This window comes from Podarcis tiliguerta (genome assembly GCF_965153285.1).
Source record: "Podarcis tiliguerta genome assembly, chromosome: 12".
Lineage (NCBI taxonomy): Eukaryota > Metazoa > Chordata > Lepidosauria > Squamata > Lacertidae > Podarcis > Podarcis tiliguerta.
The window spans coordinates 42,725,026-42,748,417 of NC_139545.1; the positions used below are offsets into that span (position 1 = coordinate 42,725,026).

The 23,392-nt window shown below is 43.5% G+C and overlaps 1 protein-coding gene across 14 annotated transcripts in view; it reads left to right on the forward strand.

Annotated features, from left to right (window-relative positions):
- The window catches only part of CREM (cAMP responsive element modulator), a 39,160-nt gene extending 19,321 nt beyond the window's left edge, over positions 1 to 19,839 (forward strand). For 3 of the 14 annotated variants that reach the window (XM_083406713.1, XM_083406715.1, XM_083406711.1), the window contains 3 exons: positions 5,207 to 5,395; positions 14,567 to 14,723; positions 18,010 to 19,839. In XM_083406713.1, the coding sequence (XP_083262839.1) occupies positions 5,207 to 5,395; positions 14,567 to 14,723; positions 18,010 to 18,154 (491 nt within the window). In that variant the 3' untranslated portion in view covers positions 18,155 to 19,839. Of the gene's footprint in view, positions 1 to 5,206; positions 5,396 to 5,552; positions 5,574 to 10,194; positions 10,377 to 10,737; positions 10,856 to 10,988; positions 11,189 to 14,566; positions 14,724 to 17,569 lie in introns of those variants that run through there. The other 11 variants (XM_083406712.1, XM_083406714.1, XM_083406705.1 and 8 more) reach the window with 9 other exon arrangements.
- The last annotated feature ends 3,553 nt before the right edge of the window (positions 19,840 to 23,392 follow it).

Consider the following 23,392-nt stretch of genomic DNA (forward strand, 5'->3'; position numbering starts at 1 on the left):
TCGTGTCTTGAACTCTTGAACTTTGTGAAGAGTTTTTCTGAGAAGATGGCTGTACTGCACTTGGTTGTGCTCTGGCTTGGCTTCGTGTATAGGGGCGAGCTGTGGTTTTGTGGCCTGTGCCAGCCAGATCTGTGTAGGGATTGCAGGGGGGTGCAGCATCCGGAGGTGCCACCCTGGTTTGGCTACTGGATGGTGTCTGTAATTTATCTGTGGAGAGGGTCTGGGTTTGGGTCTGGTGTGGTTGATTGGTGATGGCGTTCTGTGTGCCTCTGGATCTGGTGTCAGATTTTGTGGGGAGGGCTAATTTCCAGATGTCTGGCAAGCGGGATGTGTCGTCACGCTTGTTCATGTTGTGAGGGTGTTTCTCTATCTCGATGGCTTCCATGATTATTCTCTTGTGGTGATGTTCCATGTTAAAGAGCAATTTGGAATCTGCAAAATTAATTTCGTGTCCTGTTTCTTTCATGTGTTGGAAAAGAGAGGAAGTTTTTTCTTCTTTTTTGACGGCATTCTTGTGTTCTGCGATCCGTGCATTTATTCGTCTGTTTGTTTGTCCAATGTACGTGGCTGGGCAGACTTTGCAGGGTATTTCATAGACCCCTTGATAGAGATAGAGAAACACCCTCACAACATGAACAAGCGTGACGACACATCCCGCTTGCCAGACATCTGGAAATTAGCCCTCCCCACAAAATCTGACACCAGATCCAGAGGCACACAGAACGCCATCACCAATCAACCACACCAGACCCAAACCCAGACCCTCTCCACAGATAAATTACAGACACCATCCAGTAGCCAAACCAGGGTGGCACCTCCGGATGCTGCACCCCCCTGCAATCCCTACACAGATCTGGCTGGCACAGGCCACAAAACCACAGCTCGCCCCTATACACGAAGCCAAGCCAGAGCACAACCAAGTGCAGTACAGCCATCTTCTCAGAAAAACTCTTCACAAAGTTCAAGAGTTCAAGACACGAAGGCTTTAGCAACTAATCCACACCTAATGACCCACCTAAGTGGGATTCAGGAAATCACTCAAGAAATCACTCAAGATATCCCTCAAGTAATTAAGGAACAAAAGAAGAAAAGGCACACTAGCCTGGGAACCTCCTCTCTGCCCAGAACATTGGAGGCTATACACCACACCTCCTCAACAGTATTTATAGGAACTCAAACACTGAGATCCTGCTCTGTTCCAGTAACAAGAAGCCGAAAGCACCAGCCTGAAGATGACGAGTGAGACCTCGTCGAAACGTCGCCTAGACACCCCAACTTTTACACGGGAAGACACCCGAGGACACCAAAACCTGCATTCCTGTACCCGTGAAAATCTACGAAAGCAAATATCTCACCTCTACGGGGAGGAAACCTTCCAGCTGACAAGAACCTACGAGAAACTAGAAATCCGAAGAGCCACCATCTTATGTGATCTCTTGTTCCTACGCAACTGCCGAGACAACAACTTAATTCCCACATGCTTCCAACTTAAATTCCACTCTAAAACCCCAGCTACCGAAAGGATCCTGAAACGAACTGAACTATCTCTAATCAGAAACGAACTACACAAGAAAAGATACCTACTAAACCAAACCAACAAAGATCTACTCACTCTTCACCTCAAACTCTGTAACAAAATCCACCCTGCACTCTGGGACAAATGCAAACAACTAGCCGTCTGGAGAGCTGAAACGGAGACCTCACACAAGACAGACACACACACCAACAAACTCCACAAACTAGAGAAACGCCAGAAGCCCAGCCACCCTCCACAACAACCCATGAAACAAACAGTACATAACATATCAGACAGGATCCTCACCTCAACTGAAACCAAAGTACTCTCCAAAGGTTTCAACTTTGCAGTCGCCCCGAGACGCATCCCCACGGAAAACATCATATGCGGAGTCGAAGCTAGCCTAACCAAAATCAATCCAGATGAAGCCAATAAAATCAGACTTGAAGTCACCAACATCCTCTGCTCCAGCAAACCACCCAGAAGCAATTTACACAAAGAAGAACAGAAAGCACTCACCAACCTGAGGAAAGACAACAACATAATCATTCTCCCAGCAGACAAAGGTAATGCCACTGTTGTGATGAACACATCAGACTACCAAACAAAACTATCAAATCTACTCCAAGACCCTACCTACCAACCTATAAAAACAGATCCCACCACCTATCTGGAAAAAACCACCAAATCCAAAATAAAAGCCTCTCCTATCAGTGAAGAAATCCAGCTAAGAATCATCCCCAGAGAAAAATCATCCAGATGCCCCAAACTCTACGGCCTCCCCAAGATACACAAAGAAGGAACACCACTCAGACCAATAGTCAGCTCCATAGGCTCACCTCTACAAAATCTCGCTAAATTTCTCGCCAAGCAACTTCAGCCCTATGCAGAATCCATCTCTTCACACGTTCCAAACTCCTTCCAGTTCATAGAAACAATAAAGAAGCAAAACCTACAACCCAATGACCTACTTGTGAGCTTCGATGTTGTATCTCTCTTCACACAAGTGCCCATTAATGAAGCCTTGACAGCCATTCAAAACAAATACAATCCCCCCGAATACATCTTGGACCTGACCAACCACTGCCTAACCAACACGTACTTCATCCACAATGGACAAAGATACAAACAGATAGAAGGAGCACCTATGGGATCACCCCTCTCACCGGTCATCGCTAACCTGTACATGGAACACTTTGAAACCAATGCTTTAGACAAGTCAGAACACAAACCCAAACTTTGGCTCAGATATGTTGACGACACCTTTGTAATTTGGCCACACGGGAAGGAAAAACTGGATAGCTTCCTCTCACATCTCAACAGCCTACACCCCAAAATACAATTCACTATGGAAATAGAAGCCAACAACCAACTTCCCTTCCTTGACGTCCTAATCTACAAAAAACCTGATGGCTCCCTAGGACACACTATCTACCGGAAAAAAACACACACCAACCGCTACTTACATGCACAATCACACCACCACCCTGCACAAATAAACTCCGTAGCCAAGACTCTCATCTCCAGAACCAAACGCCTGGCTGACGAAGACCACTTGACAACTGAGTTACAGAATCTCTCAAATGTGTTAATTGCCAATGGATACCAGCAAAACAGGGTTACGAAGCTAATCCAAAAAGAAACACCCCCCAAAAACCAAGACACAGAAGAAAACAATGGCATAGCCCTCCTTCCTTATATCAAGGGCACTACAGATAAAATTAGCAAAATCCTCCATAAACACAATATCAAAACAGCCTTTTGCACCAACCAAAAAATAGCCAATATCCTCAGAAACCCCAAGGATAAAATTCAGTTGGAAAACCAAGGGGTCTATGAAATACCCTGCAAAGTCTGCCCAGCCACGTACATTGGACAAACAAACAGACGAATAAATGCACGGATCGCAGAACACAAGAATGCCGTCAAAAAAGAAGAAAAAACTTCCTCTCTTTTCCAACACATGAAAGAAACAGGACACGAAATTAATTTTGCAGATTCCAAATTGCTCTTTAACATGGAACATCACCACAAGAGAATAATCATGGAAGCCATCGAGATAGAGAAACACCCTCACAACATGAACAAGCGTGACGACACATCCCGCTTGCCAGACATCTGGAAATTAGCCCTCCCCACAAAATCTGACACCAGATCCAGAGGCACACAGAACGCCATCACCAATCAACCACACCAGACCCAAACCCAGACCCTCTCCACAGATAAATTACAGACACCATCCAGTAGCCAAACCAGGGTGGCACCTCCGGATGCTGCACCCCCCTGCAATCCCTACACAGATCTGGCTGGCACAGGCCACAAAACCACAGCTCGCCCCTATACACGAAGCCAAGCCAGAGCACAACCAAGTGCAGTACAGCCATCTTCTCAGAAAAACTCTTCACAAAGTTCAAGAGTTCAAGACACGAAGGCTTTAGCAACTAATCCACACCTAATGACCCACCTAAGTGGGATTCAGGAAATCACTCAAGAAATCACTCAAGATATCCCTCAAGTAATTAAGGAACAAAAGAAGAAAAGGCACACTAGCCTGGGAACCTCCTCTCTGCCCAGAACATTGGAGGCTATACACCACACCTCCTCAACAGTATTTATAGGAACTCAAACACTGAGATCCTGCTCTGTTCCAGTAACAAGAAGCCGAAAGCACCAGCCTGAAGATGACGAGTGAGACCTCGTCGAAACGTCGCCTAGACACCCCAACTTTTACACGGGAAGACACCCGAGGACACCAAAACCTGCATATATATATATATATATATATATATATATTGGTGCCTCGCAATACGAAAAGAATCCGTTCCGTGAGTCTCTTCGTCTAGCGGTTTTTTCGTCTTGCGAAGCAAGCCCATTAGCGGATTAGTGGTTTAGCGGTTATTAGCGGCTATTAAAGGCTTAAGGGATTAGCGGATTAGCTGCTAAAAGGCTATTAGCAGCTTAGTGCCTTAGAAAAAGGGGGTGGGGAGCGGAAAAACCCCCCCAGGAATCGCAAGACATTTTCGTCTTGCGAAGCAAGCCCATAGCAAATTCGTCCTGCGAAGCACCTCCAAAACAGAAAACCCTTTCGTCTAGCGGGTTTTCCGTCTTGCGAGGCATTCGTCTTGCGGGGCACCACTGTATATATATATATATATATATATATATACACACACACACATACACACAATGAGAGAAAATAGCATAACAAGGATTAGAGAATTGCAGAGGTGAAATGGTGAAATGGGAGGCCTTTTCTGAGGACAGGTAATTCTGTTCTTTGCCTGTATCAGGTGAAATCAGTGGCGTAGCGTGGGGGGTGCAGGGGGGGCAGGCCGCACCGGGCGCAACATCTGGGCGTTAGGGTTAGGGGGCGCAAATCCACGGGTTAGGGGGCGCAAATTACTTGCCTTGCCCCGGGTGCTGACAACCCACGCTACGCCACTGGGTGAAATCACTTGCTCCTGATGCAAAGACTCAGCAGTGTTGCCTGCATTTGTAGAAGAAGACTGACTGGAAAGCACTGGTTGCAGAGCTTCAAAAGAGCTCTTCATTATTAATTTCTTATGGCACACTACTAGTTCTTTTAAGGTGCACTAACGTGTCCCAACACACAGTTTAGGAATGGCTGGATTAGAGCTGTTCCAAAGACCCTTGTTTCCATTGGTTAATACCATTATTGCTTTTGTTAAGTTGCTATAGCCCAAGGTGGAGCAATCCAGATCTCTAACCAGGCATCTGACGGCGTTCAGGGGTTGCAGACGTTAACAATGACAAATTCAGGAGCTCCTCAGCCCGGTGCTACAATTGTACAATATGCAGCCCAAACAGCTGATGGCACACAACAGTTCTTTGTACCTGGGAGTCAAGTTGTTGTCCAAGGTATGCTTTCATTTTATATTTGCTTTTAAATGGCATTTGTATGTCTCTATTTGTTTTGAACTCTTAATAGATTTTTCAACAGAAAAGTGGGCTATAAGTAGCCAGCAAATAACAAACAAAAACATGGAAAAGACCCTCTTCCCTTAACAGAATACAACTACAAAATGACAGAGTTAAGGTAAAATATTTAATGATGAACTTACAAACATGAAAATAAAGTTTGATGAAGCAGTGTACTTACATAGCATGGATTCTTGGATAAATGGATGATACAGTAACTTAGTCTGAAATGTTGAGGTGGGTGCAATGTATTTCTGTATATACCGTATTTTTCGCTCTATAAGACGCACCAGACCACAAGACGTACCTAGTTTTTGGAGGAGGAAAACAAGAAAAAAATATTCTGAATCTCAGAAGCCAGAACAGCAAGAGGGAGCGCTGCACAGTGAAAGCAGCAATCCCTCTTGCTGTTCTGGCTTCTGTGATAGCTGCGCAGCCTGCATTCACTCCATAAGACGCGCACACATCTCCCCTTACTTTTAGGAGGGAAAAAGTGAGTCTTATGGAGCAAAAAATACGGTAATTTGATCAATGTTGGCCTTTTCACTGTGTGAGTGGCTCCTGCAGGACAGGAGGTCCTGCATTGGAAAGTCTTATTTTTGTTCCTTTTTGATGTATACCTTTACTAGGACACAAGGGTTGTTTCTGTGGTCTTTTGGATGCTATGCCAGGGAGTAACTTGTTCCCTTTATAATCCTCTTCTTGCTTTGAAAAAGTCTCTTGCAGTTTACTTTCTGCCTTTCCTCTAATAGACATGAAAGAAGGGTTTGTTTTAATGTAGATGGTAGAACAGTTGGTAACTTCAACTCAAGTACCACATTTAAAAGTCAAGAGTCTGCGAAATTCAAGCTCTCTTTAGAGGTTGGCAAATTTGCATATAACTTAATGCACTCTGAAGTAGTAGGTTATTATGCCTCCTTGCCTTGGATGTAATGTCCAGAGATGAAACACGTAATACACAGAAGTCTGATAATCTGTGATCTTTACCAGGCAAAATGAGAGGAGAGATTTGCAAATTGTTGTTGTTGTTTCGATTTTGTTACAAGCAAGTAGTATATAAATTTTGTTAATAAATAAAATAGCCACATACTCTTCAGCTACACATTGTGCCCAGCTTATGGTGACAAGGACACATTCTGTCATGCTATACTACTGTGTGTTGCTTATGTACAATGGATGATGTGTGAGTAGGAATCAGATTAAATGTTTCTTAGTCTTAGACATAACGATAAACTGCAAGGTGATCCTAAGATGCTAGTGTGAAGCCACAAAGAAGCAGGGTCAAGAGTATTCTATTATTATGAAGTAATTAAATTTCTATACTGCCTTTCATCTGAGGATCACAGGGTGGTTTACAATATAAACATCGAAAAAATACATAACACAAAAACAAACAAAAACAACCCCTCTCCAGCTTAAAAAGCCATAGATTGTTTAATTAGCCAAAGGCCTGGGATAAGAGGAATGTTCTTGTCTGGTGCCTAAAGATATATAATGAAGGTGCCAGGTAAAAGTTGTGTTCAAAAGTGGTAATCTCATTTAATTCTAATCTCATTTAGTTACCAGTTTCCCCAAAGGAAATGGCTCGGACTACAGCTGCCTCAATTGACATGTCACAATAAACCAGTGTTGCTGGGTTATTATGGTTTGCTAGGAAAGGGAAGTGTGCTGTTGAACACTGTCAAATTACACCCACTTCTCTCCTTCCCTGATGCAAGCAGGATAAACAAACCAGGAAGCCAACAATTATGACTGACTTCCTGTAACATCCAAACCCAGGATTGTGGCTTGCTCCCCAACTAGCCAGTACTCCTAAACCAACAGTTTTAGTCTGGTTAGCAATACTGGCTTGGTAGGAAGGAAGAAACAATGATCTGAGGTCTAGACCTCATGGAAAGCTGAGCTTAATTATGACGTTCTGGTTTGTTTATCCCACCGGGGAGGAGGAGTGAAGTAGGAGCCATCAGACAATAAATCCTGTTTGCAATAAACCATGCTAAGCAGCCACTTTGTGAACACTACCTGGAAAGCTGCTACAATAATGAAAAGAGATTGCTAACTTCTCTTGTGCACAGAGTAAACCAGGCCTGTTGAGCAAAATAGGAAGGAGGTTGAGAGAGAGGATATGAGGGTGAAATATAGTCGGAGTCGAGAGTGGATTCCATGCTCTTTATTCAGCTCATAGTGGTGAGGAGAAATGGAAGTTCCCCCAAAATATCTGCTTTATATACATTAGTTACACAATGGGCTGCACATGATTGGCTAATTCCGGGATTTTCCATAGGCCAATCAGGTTGTGGATTCACTTCCACCTGGAGCTGGATTGGATGGCTCCTGAGGACCAGTCATACTGCTGCATTGTTCTAGGACCAATCAGACTGCTGCATTCTGAATCCTATTGTTCTAGGACCAATCAGACTGCTGCATTTTGGATCCTATTGTTCTAGGACCAATCAGACTGCTGCATTTTGGATCCTATTCAACTCAGTACATAACAGAGGGTTTCTGAAAATACACCTGGGTGGACATTTACACAACAAAGCAAAGGCACCTCTTACATTAACTTCAGCACTAGAGTACTTTCCTTTTGCACTCTTGTGTTGCCTCTTCAGTGACGTGGAAACTAAGCCAGGGGTGGACAGACTTCAGGCTCAATGGAACTAATTTGATTTTTACTATAACCTCCAGATCTACCAACCAGAGCCAGATCAGAATGATGGCACAGGGGGACTTCCGCACACTTAGAATTGCTGCTCAGCCAAGGCATTTGCTCTCACTGATGTTGCAGCGCTTTCTCACATAAATCCATTCCTGCTTTCCCCACAAACTTTCTTCATTTCAGCAAGCTAATTGTGTGTGAGAGAGCCTTCTAGTTGTTGCTAGTGCTAAACCTCTGGGAGTCTAAAGCTCCTGCTGATCCACTGAAAATCACCCAGAGATTTACCTGTAGATCCCAATCTATCTTCTGCCTACCTTGTACTAAAGCACTTCTGTTCCTTTGCTGCTGCTTCTGTTCCATGCCGAGGACCGAAATATGCATGATACTTTTTATAGCAACAACCATATACATTTGGTGACTCCTGTGATTGCACTCCATTGTCATCACACCAGAGGCTGAATGGAACTCTGGTTCCTAAAACTGCATATGAGAGCCTCTTACTCCAAGTAGTTTATATACCGTATTTTTCGCCCTATAGGACGCACTTTCCCCCCTCCAAAAATGAAGGGGAAATGTGTGTGTGTCCTATGGGGCGAATGCAGGCTTTCGCTGAAGCCTGGAGAGCGAGAGGGGTCGGTGCGCACCGACCCCTATCGCTCTCCAGGCTTCAGGAGAGCCCCACCGCCAGCCCCACAAACTGGGGGGGGGGGAGAGAAGCCTGACTTGGTTAGAAGGCTGGGGGGGGGGGCTGCTCCTCCCCGTCGCCAGCCCCGCAAACTCCGGGGACAGCGGGAGAGGCGCAGCGCACCTTTCCCGCTGTCTCCCGACTTGGTTAGAAGGCTGGCGGGGGGAGAAGCCTGCTCCTCCCCCTCGCCAGCCCCGCAAACTCCGGGGACAGCGGGAGAGGCGCAGCGCACCTTTCCTGCTGTCTCCCGACTTGGTTAGAAGGCTGGCGGGGGGAGAAGCCTGCTCCTCCCCCTCGCCAGCCCCGCAAACTCCGGGGACAGCGGGAGAGGCGCAGCGCACCTTTCCCGCTGTCTCCCGAATTGGTTAGAAGGCTGGCGGGGGGAGAAGCCTGCTCCTCCCCCTCGCCAGCCCCGCAAACTCCGGGGACAGCGGGAGAGGCGCAGCGCGCCTTTCCCGCTGTCCTCCGAATTGGTTAGAAGGCTGACGGAGGGCTTCCCCCTCCTCCAGCCCGCAGGCTCCCAGAGCGATGCCAAAGCTGCAAGCAGCTTCGGCATCGCTCTGGGTCCCGTTCTGGGGGCTGGGGGAGGGGGAAGTTCGGGCTTCCCCCACCCCAGCCCCACGCCTGGGGGGGAGGGGGAAATAAAAAAAATTCCTTTATTTCCCCCCCCCCCCCAAAAAATCTAGGTGCGTCCTATGGGCCGGTGCATCCTATAGGGCGAAAAATACGGTACAAGTGGTTATTGCCCCGTAACATTCTTCAATGGAGGCACACTCTAGCCTCTGTCACTAGCTAGGTGACTTAGGACCAACTGGGAGGCTGCTTCCCCTGCCTCCCAGGTAGAAAATTAGGACAAAAAGGAGACCAACCTGACTCTTTCCACTAGCTAGTGAAGAAGCTTCCTTTCCTCTTCCCTCCCCTTTCCTTTCCCCTTTTGTATCACGTCTATTAGACTCTGAGCAGGGGCTGTTTCATCTTTTAATATATGTATAGTGCTTGGAGAAGTGTAGGTGTTTTAGTAAATGTTAAGTTGTCATCATCATGAAGCAGGAGGGCTCCTCTTACCGTGTCTTGACTGTCTAGTATGCCACAAAAGTCAACATGGTACGAAACAGTTCTACCCTGGCTTGCCAACTTTTAATTCATACAGATACTGAATTGCATTATTGTTTAAAGTACAGTTTTCAGAACCTTTATTTTGAAAAGCGTTGGCACCGAAATAACATCTGCCCTTGCTGCAGATGCGTCTGTGGAGCCTGATTTATAGCCGGCTCCCTGGATCTGTGCCTGCCTTTGTATTGCAGGGAGAGCGAAGCTAAGCTATATAAAAAGTCTGAAGTGATTGTTTGTTAGCAAAGGTTTTCCCTGGGCTCCTGTTTCAACGAGCTGTTCCAGTGAGAAAGCACATTAATGACGGGGTAGGCTAGTGAGGTCATTATGATGTCAGTGCTGGAGCTTGTAATCCTGCACATGCTTGCTTGTTTGGAACATTTCATGTTCTGCTGGTGGCAGAGGAGAAGCCTTTGAGCAGACGCTGGCCATGGCTGTAACCAGAGACGAAACCGGTAGGCAATTCTGTAAGCTTCTTTTTTGAAAGGGGAAGTTGGGGCTGTAGTCCTGCTCACAGCTGGGCTGCTGAAATCCCATAGAATCTGTGGGATTTAGGCAGCCAAATTGCAAGCAGGGGAAATTGTTTGCTAAAACACCCAGCGACAGCGCTGCTGGTCTAGAGCACTTAGTTACCAAGCACATTTTTTTTTATAGACTCCTGGAAGCTGTCATTAACATTTCTTTAGCTGATGCAGCATTTTAGTTAGTTAGACCAATGGGTGCTCTTTCAGTTTTTGTGCTGTTTTTCCTTGCTAATGTGAGCTTTGAAGCAATCCTTTTATTTAAGCAGTGAGAACAAGGACCTTGTCTCCCTTGGTGCTTTTTTAGAATGATTAAACAGCTTGGAAGTATATGAAAGCTTGCTTCTTCAGCTTCTGGCAGCCAGTGTGTAGTTGTGTGGACTGTGCTCACTTCAGCCATGTAATCGGTCTTCCATCTCTGACAGGTAATAAAGAGCAGAAATGAAATCTGAGTGACCTGCGTGGGTGCTCCAGCAATGCTTTGGGCTTTGTGATTTAGTTATTTTGCGCCTCCTCCACTCGAAAAACTGCCTGTTCCACAGCAGAGTTCAGCAGGCTGACGTCAGATAGATTTCCTGGAATCGCGTTTCAGCGGGGCTGGAAAAGTTAAACTCCACAAACAACAAACACATTGACGTCAGCTGCGAGTCATGCTGTGATTTAGTCAGTTCCTTTCTGCTTCAACCAGTGCTGCCACCGCTGCTGGCATGTTTGTTACAGCGTTAATTCAGTAGCCTGCATGCTGTCTCTGGAGCTAAGTAAGCCTGGCTTGTGTGTCTTTTGTTTGTTTGCTGATCCAACTAGATATTTTCTTTAAATAATAGTAATAAAAGACCTCAGGCTCACACGAGCCAAAGGACCAGGAGCAGTGCAGCAGACTTGCGTGAAGTTTATAATCCTTGTGTTAAAGGTTGCTAGCCGTGTGTGGAGGGGAGTGTGGGTGAAACTCAGATTTCTGTTATATGTAGCATGCCTGGTTCTGCTTGCCAATACTGAGTGGCAGTTTTTTTTTTATATATATATATATATATATATATATATATATATATATATATATATATATATTTGTGGTGGGAACCAGGAGTGGGCTGATTATTCCTTGCAGGTACAGTTTTTGTACCATAGGATATTTGGTTATTTTATGAATTATGGTTTAGTTGCTGAATGAAACCTGGATTCACCCCCCTTCCCCAGTTCAATTTATATAGCAAAAAAAACAGTAACAGCTGTAAACATTGCAGATAGCCATATTGATACCTGGGGGGGGGGGGGGGAATCCAGAAGACACAGTTGAGTAAATAAAAATTATTAGGGCCAAGCAAAATGTCTCAGAGTAATGGAGAAGCTTTGGAGTTCTCAATATTTTTTCTGGATGTTAAAATTACAAAAAGGAGTGTGTATGGGGGAGCATGGGGGGGGGGAGAGCAAGTTTGGCATAATGGACAAGACCAGAATTCTCCAGTTTGTATCAGTCTTGAGGTGGAGTTCTGTAAGCAAAGCTTGATTAAATGACCCCATGCAAGGTTCCAGGTTGCAGTAAGGGTAAAGGGGAACAATGACACAATGGCTGTTGTGCTTTTCTCAAACTGAAACTTGGCAAAAGTTGAACAGTGTATACATTTTTTGGGAATTTTTTTATTTATTTCATAAAATGTATACACTGCTTGATTGGGGAAAAAACAACAACACCCTCAAAGCAGCTCACATAAAACCAGAATAGCACCTGTTTACTTCTGCATTTTTGCATGCTGTTTTAAAGCCACTTTTCTCACACGGGAATTTAAAATGTTAATGGTCAGCAGTGTCAAAACTTCATAATATGGTGGGGGGTGGGAGCAGAGGAAGAATGATATCACTGACTGGAACATTAATCCCTACCTGTGTAAAGCTACCAGACTGCAGCCTGATAAATTTAATAAATAATAATAATTACAGCAGCGGCCATTCATATACTTATTGCTGATATTTGTAAATACTTTACAAACTGCAACAAAAACAGACCCCCCCCCCCCGAAATTGAAGTAGGAGCAAAAAAAACAATAGGGTGAATGAGATTCCTGCTCCCCAAAATGCTTTTCATATGACAATAGGAAGATACAGCACCATAGCTGTCAACGTTTCCCTTTTTTTAAGGGAAATTCCCTTATTCCGAATAGGATTCCTCACAAGAAAAGGGAAAAGTTGACAGCTATGGACAGCACATCTAAATGTTCAGTCTTTATGTCCCTGAAATTCCCTGAAGAAGGACTAGCAGGGTAAGACATTCATTAGAATATTATCTCTTTTATCTATCCTACTGCTTTTTGCTCCTACTTCCCCATACTTTACAAAGAACAATATTGGACATTGCTTGGTAGTGGTCACCATGACAACAGATTTAATATATAATAATTGCAGAATTTATCTGGCTGCATTGACATTTGTTCTGTTAAAGGACAGAAGGAAGAAAATGTACTTTTTGATATTTACTTGCATTTAGCTATTAACTATGTTTAGCAAAAGTGAGGTAGAGCCCAAGCAAAATCTGCCACTTTGGCAGCCCATCCCACTTTCTGTGATCATTGGCTTGGAGAGATCAAGAGAGCACTCATCTGTCTGGACAGACCTAGGCTGACCTGAGGTTCTTGCTTCCTACATGTGAGGTGTTGAAAGCCCTGTTAAAATTCTGTTTAAAAATCCCTGTGTTTTCTGGAGTTACTGATTGCTGGTACCTCTCAAAATAGGCCTGCAAAATATGTGACCCGCCAGGCTGAAAATGGCCTCCAACAGCTATATATAGTGGCCTGCCAGGGCTTGAGGAACTTAGTTGCCCATTAATTAGGTAACTTAGTTGGTAGAGCATGAGACTCTTAATCTTAGGATGGTGGGTTCAAGACCCATGTTGAACAAAAGATTTCTTCAGTTGCAGAGGGTTGTACTAGATAACCCTTGCGGTCCCTTCCAACTCTACAATTCTATGGTTTCTCTTTTGATTGTTTTTATTTATTTATATTTATGGAAATATTTATAAAAAAAATACCAGAGTGGTTTACAGCAATTTGTGCTATTGCTTATAAATTAAGTCACATCTATAGTGTGATAAGCCCTATGTAGAGTATAGTATAAAGTCCCAACACTTTGTCACAGAGATGGAGAAATGTCTCCTAGCTGCTAAGGAGAGGGCTTTTTCAATACAGTCATACCTCGGGTTGAATATGCTTCATGTTGATCACATTTGAGTTGTGCTCCACAACAACCCAGAAGTAACGGAGCGCGTTACTTCCGGGTTTCGCAACTCGTGCATGCGCAGACGCTCAAAATGACGTCACGCGCATGCACAGAAGCGTTGAAAAGCGGCGTGTGCAGACGTGCTGTCGCTAGTTACGTTTGCTTCTGGATGCGAACGGGGCTCCAGAACGGATCCCATTCGTATCCAGAGGTACCACTGTAGTGGCTTCCCAGCTGTACGATGCCTTCCTCAGAAAAGCTCACTTCACATCTACATTGTGGTATTGTCCATTCCACCTTTTTATTTTCCTGGGCATCTTAGTTTTTGATTGTTTTTGTTTTATAAGAAAACATGTTTGTAGTGCTTTTTGGACCTTTGAACATTTCTGTGTTGCTGGTTTTCTCTGCAGTAAACAATGCACTTTTTGTTCTGTTTGCACTTGAATAGACGGAGAACGTTCTCGTCTGCATCTTATCTGTATGAGCATTTTTAGGCTGTCCATCATCCACAGATCTCAGGGTATAACTTTAAAATAACACCACCACCACAACCATATTAAGTAAATAAAGATCAGGTAAAAATACCAAGTTTAAACTACCAAAATGAACTTCAGCAGCAGACCAATATCCCCAAACAGCTTGGGCAAAAAAGCAGATCTTAGCCAGGTGCTGAAATGTCAAAACTTTTGGTGCCTGGGGAAAGGCATTCCGTAACTGGGGCGCCAACAACTGAGAAGGCCCTATCTGTGACACTGCAGTGGTGGGACAATGGGAGAACCTCCTCTCCACCCCCCCACCCCAAATCTAATGCACTGGTCACAGAATGTGAATTAAGTTCTTCCTGGTATTCGAAACCAACAAGCTAACAACGTTTTAGATCATGGAACTGTGTGACATTTCTTTTGTGTCATTTTCTTCTTTTGTCGCAGCTGCTACAGGTGACATGCCAACTTACCAGATCCGAACTCCAACCACAGCCTTACCTCAAGGGGTAGTCATGGCAGCATCCCCAGGAACGTTGCATAGCCCACAGCAGCTCGCAGAAGAAGCAACGCGTAAAAGAGAGCTAAGGCTCATGAAAAATAGGTATTGCTATTTCAAGAAAAAGCAATGAGTTGAATTTACTTTCAAGAGCTGATGACAGGAAAGATGGGGGTGGTAAATCAGTATAGTTGCTAAGGAACATTTCCCCAAAGATAAAATTGGCCAGTGGGTTTTTCCACGTAATTTACTGGGGAGAAGAGGGCAATGCCTTCTCTCTTTATTGCTGATGACCTTTGCCGTTGAATACTATACAGTTGCATTTCTGAATCTCTGTGGCTTTTAAAGCAGGGTTCCTCAATCTGGTGCCCCCCCCCCAGATGTTTGGCCTACAACTCCCATCAGTTCTAGCAAGCATGGCCACGCTGTCTGGGGATCGTGAGAGTTGTAGTCCAACAAATTTGGAGGACCCCAGGTTGAAAAAAGCTGCTTTAGAACAACTGTTCTCCAAAGGCCAAACAGCCAAACTTCCACCACTTCATGTGGTAGCGGATTTGAAACAGGCTGTGGCTGTTTGGGACAAGAGTCAGCCTAGTCTGTGCAGGTTTCTAAGTCCACCAACCTGGCGACTATCCAAATAGAAAAGAAACACAATTCCTTCACTTGCTATGGGGATATAAATGGCAACAAACCTCCTGAAATTCTTTATGAGATCATGGAAAGCTTAGATTACCTTTGCTTTATAGTTCCTGAGGAGAGATAGGAGGTTAAAGTAAAGGTAGGTTATTGAATTTATGTATTGCTCCCCGCTGAAGAAGTCCTGAAGTGATTTACAACCAAGTAAAATATAAAATAACAGAATTGTATGAACACAGGGAGAGCATTCCATAAACAAGGGGCTATGACAGAGAAGGCCCGTTCTGTCTTTATCACCCTCTGGACCTCCCTCACACACTGGTGGCTTTTGGCAATGCATATTATTAAGTGTTTTGTAGAGTTCTCCCCCTTAAGATCTATAGCTTATGAAATGCTATATTCAGTATTTTCATATATTATACAACTATATATGGTGTAGATGTGGTGAGAGGTTATATTTATGCATTTCTCTTATTGCCAGTGTTTCTGATTTTGAGGCAGGCAATTTCAGTGTAGCATCTGCTTCTGTAAAGGAAGGGTGGAAGTGTTTTGCTTAATTTGAGGGGTATTCTGTTAACTTCCCATCAGCTGATTTCGTGTCTGTTACAGCAAAAAATAAAATAAAAAAAATGCTGTGGGATGTCTCCCCTCCCCCCTTTTGTGGTGGTGGTCTGCTTAATTGTGCTATTTGTGTGTCTTGTTTTTGGTGTCAGTGCATGGCCTCTGCTATTAATGTCTGCTGTTGGCATGCGCTTTGAAGAAAAAGTTGTCTCAATTGCAACTAACCCTGCCATTGCTCACTGCATCCATGGTATTGCTTTTTCTCATGCCCTTTGTCTTAAATTGCTCATCCATAAAAATTCATGCCTTAGATTCCAGATGTTTGCGCTCTCTTTTTCTCTTTCATTCTCTTACCAAGTTTAGCCTTGTGTCTGCCATCAGTAACACATGTGTTACACCAATTAACACAACACACATCAATTTTTCTTAAGGTGTACTTTCTTTCTGTATAAATAAATAGCTAGTAGGATCCCAGCTTGAGTGTGCAGATGTTTCTAGGGGGAAATCTTGCCCACCCCCACGTGCAAACAGAAGTGCCTTTTGTTCGTGAACCCTACAAAGAAAAGGGTGGATCCCACCCTATAAAATCTCCCTAGCTTTTAGGTGAGTTAACACAAGTTGATAGCTGATGGCATGGCTGAAAGCTTCTCACTGTTGCTTGTTTGGGCTTATTTACAATATTTATATACTGCTTTTCAACAACAACAAAAATGTTCTCAGAGCTGTTCACATAGGTGACTTTCAAACATGCTTCAGTTAAGCTGTTTTGAGTCTCAGAGGAGGAGAGAAGATGCTTCAGATTGTTAACCGAGTGCCCAAAATAGTATGAAAAAATGTGCCCATAACAGCAAGTCCAAGATGGAAGGTTCCCATATTTACTTAAAGAAGAGCTGGATCTTATTGTATACACCGTCGATGGAAGGGATGGACTTTCCCTTCCTTTGTAAAGAGCACAACACGTTTGTTTAAATGCTGTTCCTGTCATTTGGCCATAGCTGGTATAGTAAAGTGGCTTATAATTTGAACTGTAGCTAGTAAACCTCCAGCTGGTCTGCTCAGCCATGAACTTACTAGGGTGTCAGGCAAGCCATGCTCTGAGTTGCAGGTAGGGCTAAGATGCAGCATATCACACAGTGCTTTGGACGCTCGTAAGAGATAAGCTATAATAGTTATTTTAAACTTAAGATCTGAAGTTCGGGTTCCTTTTAATGCCTTTATAACTGATTTGACCTTTTGCCCAAAACAGGATTTTGAGGGGCAAAATTTCAGTCTGGTATCTAGACTTCAGTCTGAAGAGAAAGCATGACATTGATCTTTGCAGACAGTTTAATTGATAACATTTTGGCAGACGTAGGCTTTGATGCTTCAGCCCCCTGTTTATGCATGCGAATATGGCGAATTATGGAAACAGATGAGGTGGGATGTTTGTCAGTCCTGTGCTTTTTGTTCTAATGCGAGTTTTGATGTAGCAAGCGGTGCTTTGTTAACATCTGAATAGAACGCTGTCCATCCATCTGTGTTGCAATTTTCTCACTCTGAATATGCTACGTTGACGCTGTTCCTGTGTATATCATCAAGCTTCTCCCGCTGCTCTGCATTGTCTGTAGAATTGGTGGTGTGATTGTTGTACAGTTTACCAATTTGGCACTTGCTGATTTCAGCTTTTCTGGTGCTGGAGGTTCTTTTTTTTTTTAATCCAGGTTGTCATTGTGCTGTGCCTTTTCCTATAGTCATTTGCCTTGTGTTGCTTCCAGGGAAGCTGCTCGTGAGTGTCGCAGGAAGAAGAAGGAGTATGTCAAATGTCTTGAAAATCGCGTGGCTGTGCTTGAGAACCAAAACAAGACTCTCATTGAGGAACTCAAGGCCCTCAAAGATCTTTATTGCCATAAAGCAGAGTAACTGGCAATGGGCAATGGACCTTTTTTTTTTTTTTTTTGCTAAAAATCAAGGCATGAGATGAAGCAATTCTACAGATTGCCATGTGGCCCTTGAGGAAGGGACAGTGCATTGCCCTTGCAATCCCAGTTGTCCTTAGGTGTTTTTGAAGAGTTGTTCTAAATTTTGGAAAGCATAATGGTGTCCATATTATATTGACCATCATCACTGCGTTTCCCTGCCCCCTCCCTGCTCCCGCCACTCCAGTAGCATGCCAAAAAGTGTTTTTGTTTGCCCTTTTCGCTTCTGCTTTTTTCAGGGAGGCTGCAAAAGAATGTCGACGGCGGAAGAAAGAATATGTGAAATGTCTGGAGAGTCGTGTTGCGATGTTAGAAGTTCAAAACAAGAAACTTATAGAAGAGCTAGAAACCTTAAAAGACATTTGCTCTTCCAAGACAGACTAGTATCAATACTGAAACTGTGAACTGGCTACAGCATGTACAGATGCTTCTGCAGGCAATGTCTAGTCAACAAGAATTATGACTTTTCCTTTGTATCATTTGTCTTCTACTCCAGCCTCTAACATTCCTGAAACGCTGCATTTTTGTAGATTCTTAATTGAAACTTCAGGTGTCTTTCTGATCCAGAAAGAGTCAAATGGTTAAGGCAGTGTCTGTTCCATCTTTTCAAAATGCAACATGTGTAAGAGCTGTTCCTCTGCCCTATCTTTGCATTAATTACTTTAAATGTATAATTTTGGTTGTTCCCACTTGCACCAGTATTTTAAAGTGATCAAAGATAATGCATCCAACACAATAAAATGAAAACCACCCTAAGTATCTCAGGAAAGAGTTATATATATAAATATATATATAAAGGTATGTTGTAATGACATACATGTATTAGAATACTAGTTTACAAATGAATTTATGGCATATTTTTATATTCATCACTTTGTGAAGAAAGTATTGTATTGCTGTCACTGAGTGCCATGGTTGAAACTAGTTTTTAAATAGAACCATGTTGGTTAAACTTTGTAGTGTTTGGTGTTTATTTGAACATCTGGCCCAGCTAAGAAATTCTAAAATTTATGCTGCACGTTATGAAGTAATTTTAGCAGACATATATTTACGGTGTGTCTTATATTTCATAAGCCACCACCAGAATTGTAATGCAGGGATTTGAAATCTGCTCATGCTCGGACCCACTGTTTGCACAAAGGCTACTTGTAAATAATACTGGCGCTGGTATTTTTAAAGGTCTGTGTCATACCAATGATTCCCTTGTCATCATCTTCCAGGCTAAGCAATCTTTTTTAAAGGGTATTTCACACAACGTGCACAACCATGGTTGGTCAGCTCTACTCAGTGGCTGTTGCCTGTCAAAATCTTATTAAATACCCCAAGTAGGAGGTGATTTTTACTGTTTGAAATGTGCTGTGGATGTAACCCACATTTGCTGATGGTGATTTATTTCTTGTCCATCTAATCAATAGAAGTGCAAAGTGTTTCTCTCCACTGCCACCCTCCGTGCTATATTCATTTGGCTATATTGCTTTGCAGTTGTGTGACGCCAGTCTCTCTTGTGTTTCCTCCTGGCCTACATTCCCACCCCTGCTTAGCTGAAGCAGTGTTTCCTGCTGATCTGGAGCTCTGAAAAGAGAAAGCACGTAGGGACATCGAGCAACTCTTCAGGAACTGTGTACACGCCACACATTTAAAGCACATTTCCTCCCCACCCCCCAAAACAGAATCTTGCGAACTGCGGCTTGTTGAGGGTGCTGGGGGTTGTAATTCTATGAGGGGTAAACTATAGTTTATCAAGATATGCTTTAAACATGAGATGTGTATGCAGTCACAATTGCTGTCACAAACAGGAGCTAGGGGGGGGGGGTTTCCTTTTGTGTGAATATAGCCGTGCTTCCTTTCCCTGTGATAGCATCCTTGGGCCTTTTTTAATGCCTGCAGTTAAACCGGATAGAGTAAAATCACAAAAGACTTTGCAAACAAATATTTTGAAAACAAATACTAGAACAGATTCATTCCAAGCACCTTCTTAGATGATGAACTGTGGATATGTGCTGTAATTAAAATGAATTGCAGTTTATTCTTCTGTTTTTAAAAAATGAAATAAAAGCAGTAAACGACGAGTACCAATTCTACCGATTTGATGATGGATCTGCTAGAAGAAATTCCTCTAGTTGGCTGCCGTTTGCTTTTCAGAAGATAGTGGAAAATAGATTCTGGAGCACTTCTCAAGACTTCAGCTCATCGCATTTGGCAAAAAAAGACCAGTGTTTCAGTTCTTTTAAAGTATATGTGAAGTGCAATAAATATGTCATGGTGAGGTAGGTGCTTGTTGCTTCCACTTTACAAATGGTAAACTTGAAGCTGAGAAATTGCAGTGTGTCCAGGCCTAGTCAATGGAAACTTGCAAGGAGACCCTGGAACTCCTGTCTTTTGCAAACAGGTTACTACAGGCTGCTCCAAAGCAGAAGGACTGAGGATCATCTAGTCCAATCCCCTGCAATGTAGGAATACGTGAATTCCCCATATGGGATTGAATCTGCAACCTTGGCATTATCAGCACCATGCTCTAACCAACGGAGCTATCCATGGAGTTAACTGGCCAGCAGCAAATCGTTGGTACGTGTAGTTGTTCTTGAGGTTTATTGGAAGGAATGCCTTATCATTTCAAGTTCACAGCTCTGGCCAGACAAAACAACAGGCAAGGGATGTGGCAGTTAACCTTCAATAAAATAAAGCACACAATGTTTTTAGAGAAGAACAAAATACTTGCTTAGAAATAGGGTACTAAAGGTCTAATGAGTACGTAATTCTTGCAAAAGCTTATAGAATTGGTCAGTAGCTTTTGTTATAGACTCAGTGAGATTGATAAAGATATTCATAGTAAATAATAAAGGATTTTGTCTGTTTCCACACTATCTTTACCTACAGTTTTACTAACAGGTGCTCCTAGAGGTCAGACGTCTTACATTTTAGTAAAAGCACACGCAAGGAGGATTCCATTTGTTCTCCATTTTTATAGAAATGTTTGTCCCCATGTGTGCTCTGTTCTTTAACTTCCTCCAGCATCCCGCTGATCCTGTGAGGTAAGTCATTACTCCATTTTTTCCTGGTTTTGTTTTACCGAGAAACATCACCAACTGTGAGTTGGTAACTTATCCAAAGCCATCTGATTTCAGTCTAATGTTCTAAATGCTACGTTTAATTTGATTTTGCCAGTGAGAGGAAGTAGGTGTTTCCTGTATAGGTGACTGCTTGATTCTGGTTCTGAAGCTGCCGAGTCTGTCCTCATCAGCATTCTGTTGTAGCAGGATTGCAGCTCCTAGTGTATAGGGTTTCGATCCTGGGTGTTTCCTACTCATTCCCAACATGTTCTTGCCATTGCACATCACACATGTTTGGTCACCGATGACTAACACAGCTGCTGGCACTAGGAAATATGACTCATGTAGATTTAACAGAGAGGGCTCTAAATCACGTTAACTGCATCTTGAAGTCTCTTTAAAATCGGTGGCAACAACAAGGGAAAGGAAATGCTGTTACCCACTGAGGCTTTTCCTGCCCTTTTAATGACTGCTGATTGTGTTTGATGTGGGCAGCCCAACACAATGATGGTTTGGCTATTGATGTCACTCTTACATCTTTGTTTTTCCAGCCAAGATGTTGTTTTGGCATGTGGTTCATTGCAGTTTGAGGGCTTGTAATTTCTCTGTGATCTGTTGTTTAAAAGTTTGCGGTAGCAGCTGCAACCACATTTTGAGGCTTACCTTCTGAAATAAGGGCAGGTTTATGATGCCGGATCAAGAAGCATTGGCAGATGTATTCGTGACACTTGTTAAAAACCAGCCTGAGTTGGGGAGAGAAGTGTATGATGTGGGAGGGGTGTTCTACTAACTTTGGAAGAGTAAATAGTGCACATGTTATTATTTTGTACTTCTTCCAAATGTCCCAGTGGCATTAGTAACCATAATAACTTTTATGTAGGCAAAATGCTGTGGATTACTCAAATTAAGATTAAGTTTTCAGGCCAGAGAATTTCATGATATTTGAGGAATCTCTGTGGCTGGGATCTTAAATCAATCTCACGAACATAAATAAAGTTGGGTCAGTGCGATTTGGGTCACTGGATAAAGGCCACTTCTATATCATTGCCTTTGCTAGTTAGTACTGCATACCTAAGGGACGCGGGTAGCGCTGTGGGTTAAACCACAGAGCCTAGGACTTGAAGGTCGGCAGTTCGAATCCCTGCGACAGGGTGAGCTCCTGTTTCTCGGTTCCTGCTCCTGCCAACCTAGCAGTTCGAAAGCACATCAAAGTGCAAGTAGATAACTAGGTACCGCTCCAGGCGGGAAGGTAAATGGCTTTTCCGTGCACTGTTCTGGTTCACCAGAAGTGACTTAGTCATGCTGGCCACATGACCTGGAAGCTGTACACCGGCTCCCTTGGCCAATAAAGCAAGATGAGCGCCGCAACCCCAGAGTCAGTCACGACTGGACCTAATGGTCAGGGGTCCCTTTACTTTACTGCATACCTAAAAACCTAAGAACCCAGCTGGGTCAGTTGAAAGGGTCCATCTGGACCAGAACCTTGTTTTCACAGGCATCAGCCTCTGGGAAGCCCACAAACTGAGCATGAAAGCAAGAGTACGCTCCCAGCGTCTGTTCTCAGCAACTGTGTCAGCATGTAATGCTAAACCATGGTTTAGTGATATGTGGACAAAACTGTTGTCGGCATCCTTGGGGGGTTGAGATGCCAGCTGGCTAGCCCCCAGCTGGATCATGCCCTTCCAGCCGTGATAATCCCCCGATCTCTGGTGCCACGTAAATCAGCAACCTAGACTTCAAAAGCCTGAGCACGCTGTATTAGCAGAGCATACTGCGCAAACAGAACAGGCGTGAGGCTTGTGGAAACATATTAACAGCTAAAGATTTATTAAGCATAAATCAGGACAAAGAAAACATGTTGTCTCCCTTTCCTCTCCTCAGAGAGACAGAGAAAAGCAAAAGCTATACACAAACGGAAGTTCCCAGCATACTGTGCTGGAATGTAAACAGACATGTGACACATAACAATCCCATGTCTACTCCTTAAGCTGGAATGGAAATTCTCAACAAAAACTACCTTGAGGCAAATGTTTGGCTCATGTGCGCCTCTTCACGTGCCTGGGAGGAGAGCTTCAGCATGGTTTAGTTTAAGTTTTTACAGAATCTCAACTTTGACAGTGTTCACACTTCTGTTTACTATGTGCTCACTGCATTTCCAGTGCTGGGATTTTAACCTGTTTTCACACAATTTAATACATGTTAACTTATTGGCTGCAACTGCATTATGTACTAAAACAGGGAGAGGCAAATGTGGACATCAACTGAAGTGTTTTGCCGTGGCCTGTTTAAGGATTTCTCTGTGGCCAGAAGGGCTAGGATTCCCTCACCCACACCCAATGTGCTTTATTGGGCGGGGGGGGGGGGATGAGATACCTGGGATTACAGCCATCAGGCTATATAACAGCAGGGGTGTTTATTATAAATACAATATTGATACGAAGTTACAAGTATTTCATGTGTTAATGAATTTGGTTTGTATGCAATGACAGAACCATCTTCAGCTTCCCTGAAAATCTATTTTGCTTCTCTATTCTGGAAGAAGATGCTCTCAGACATGCAAAAAGCTTATATT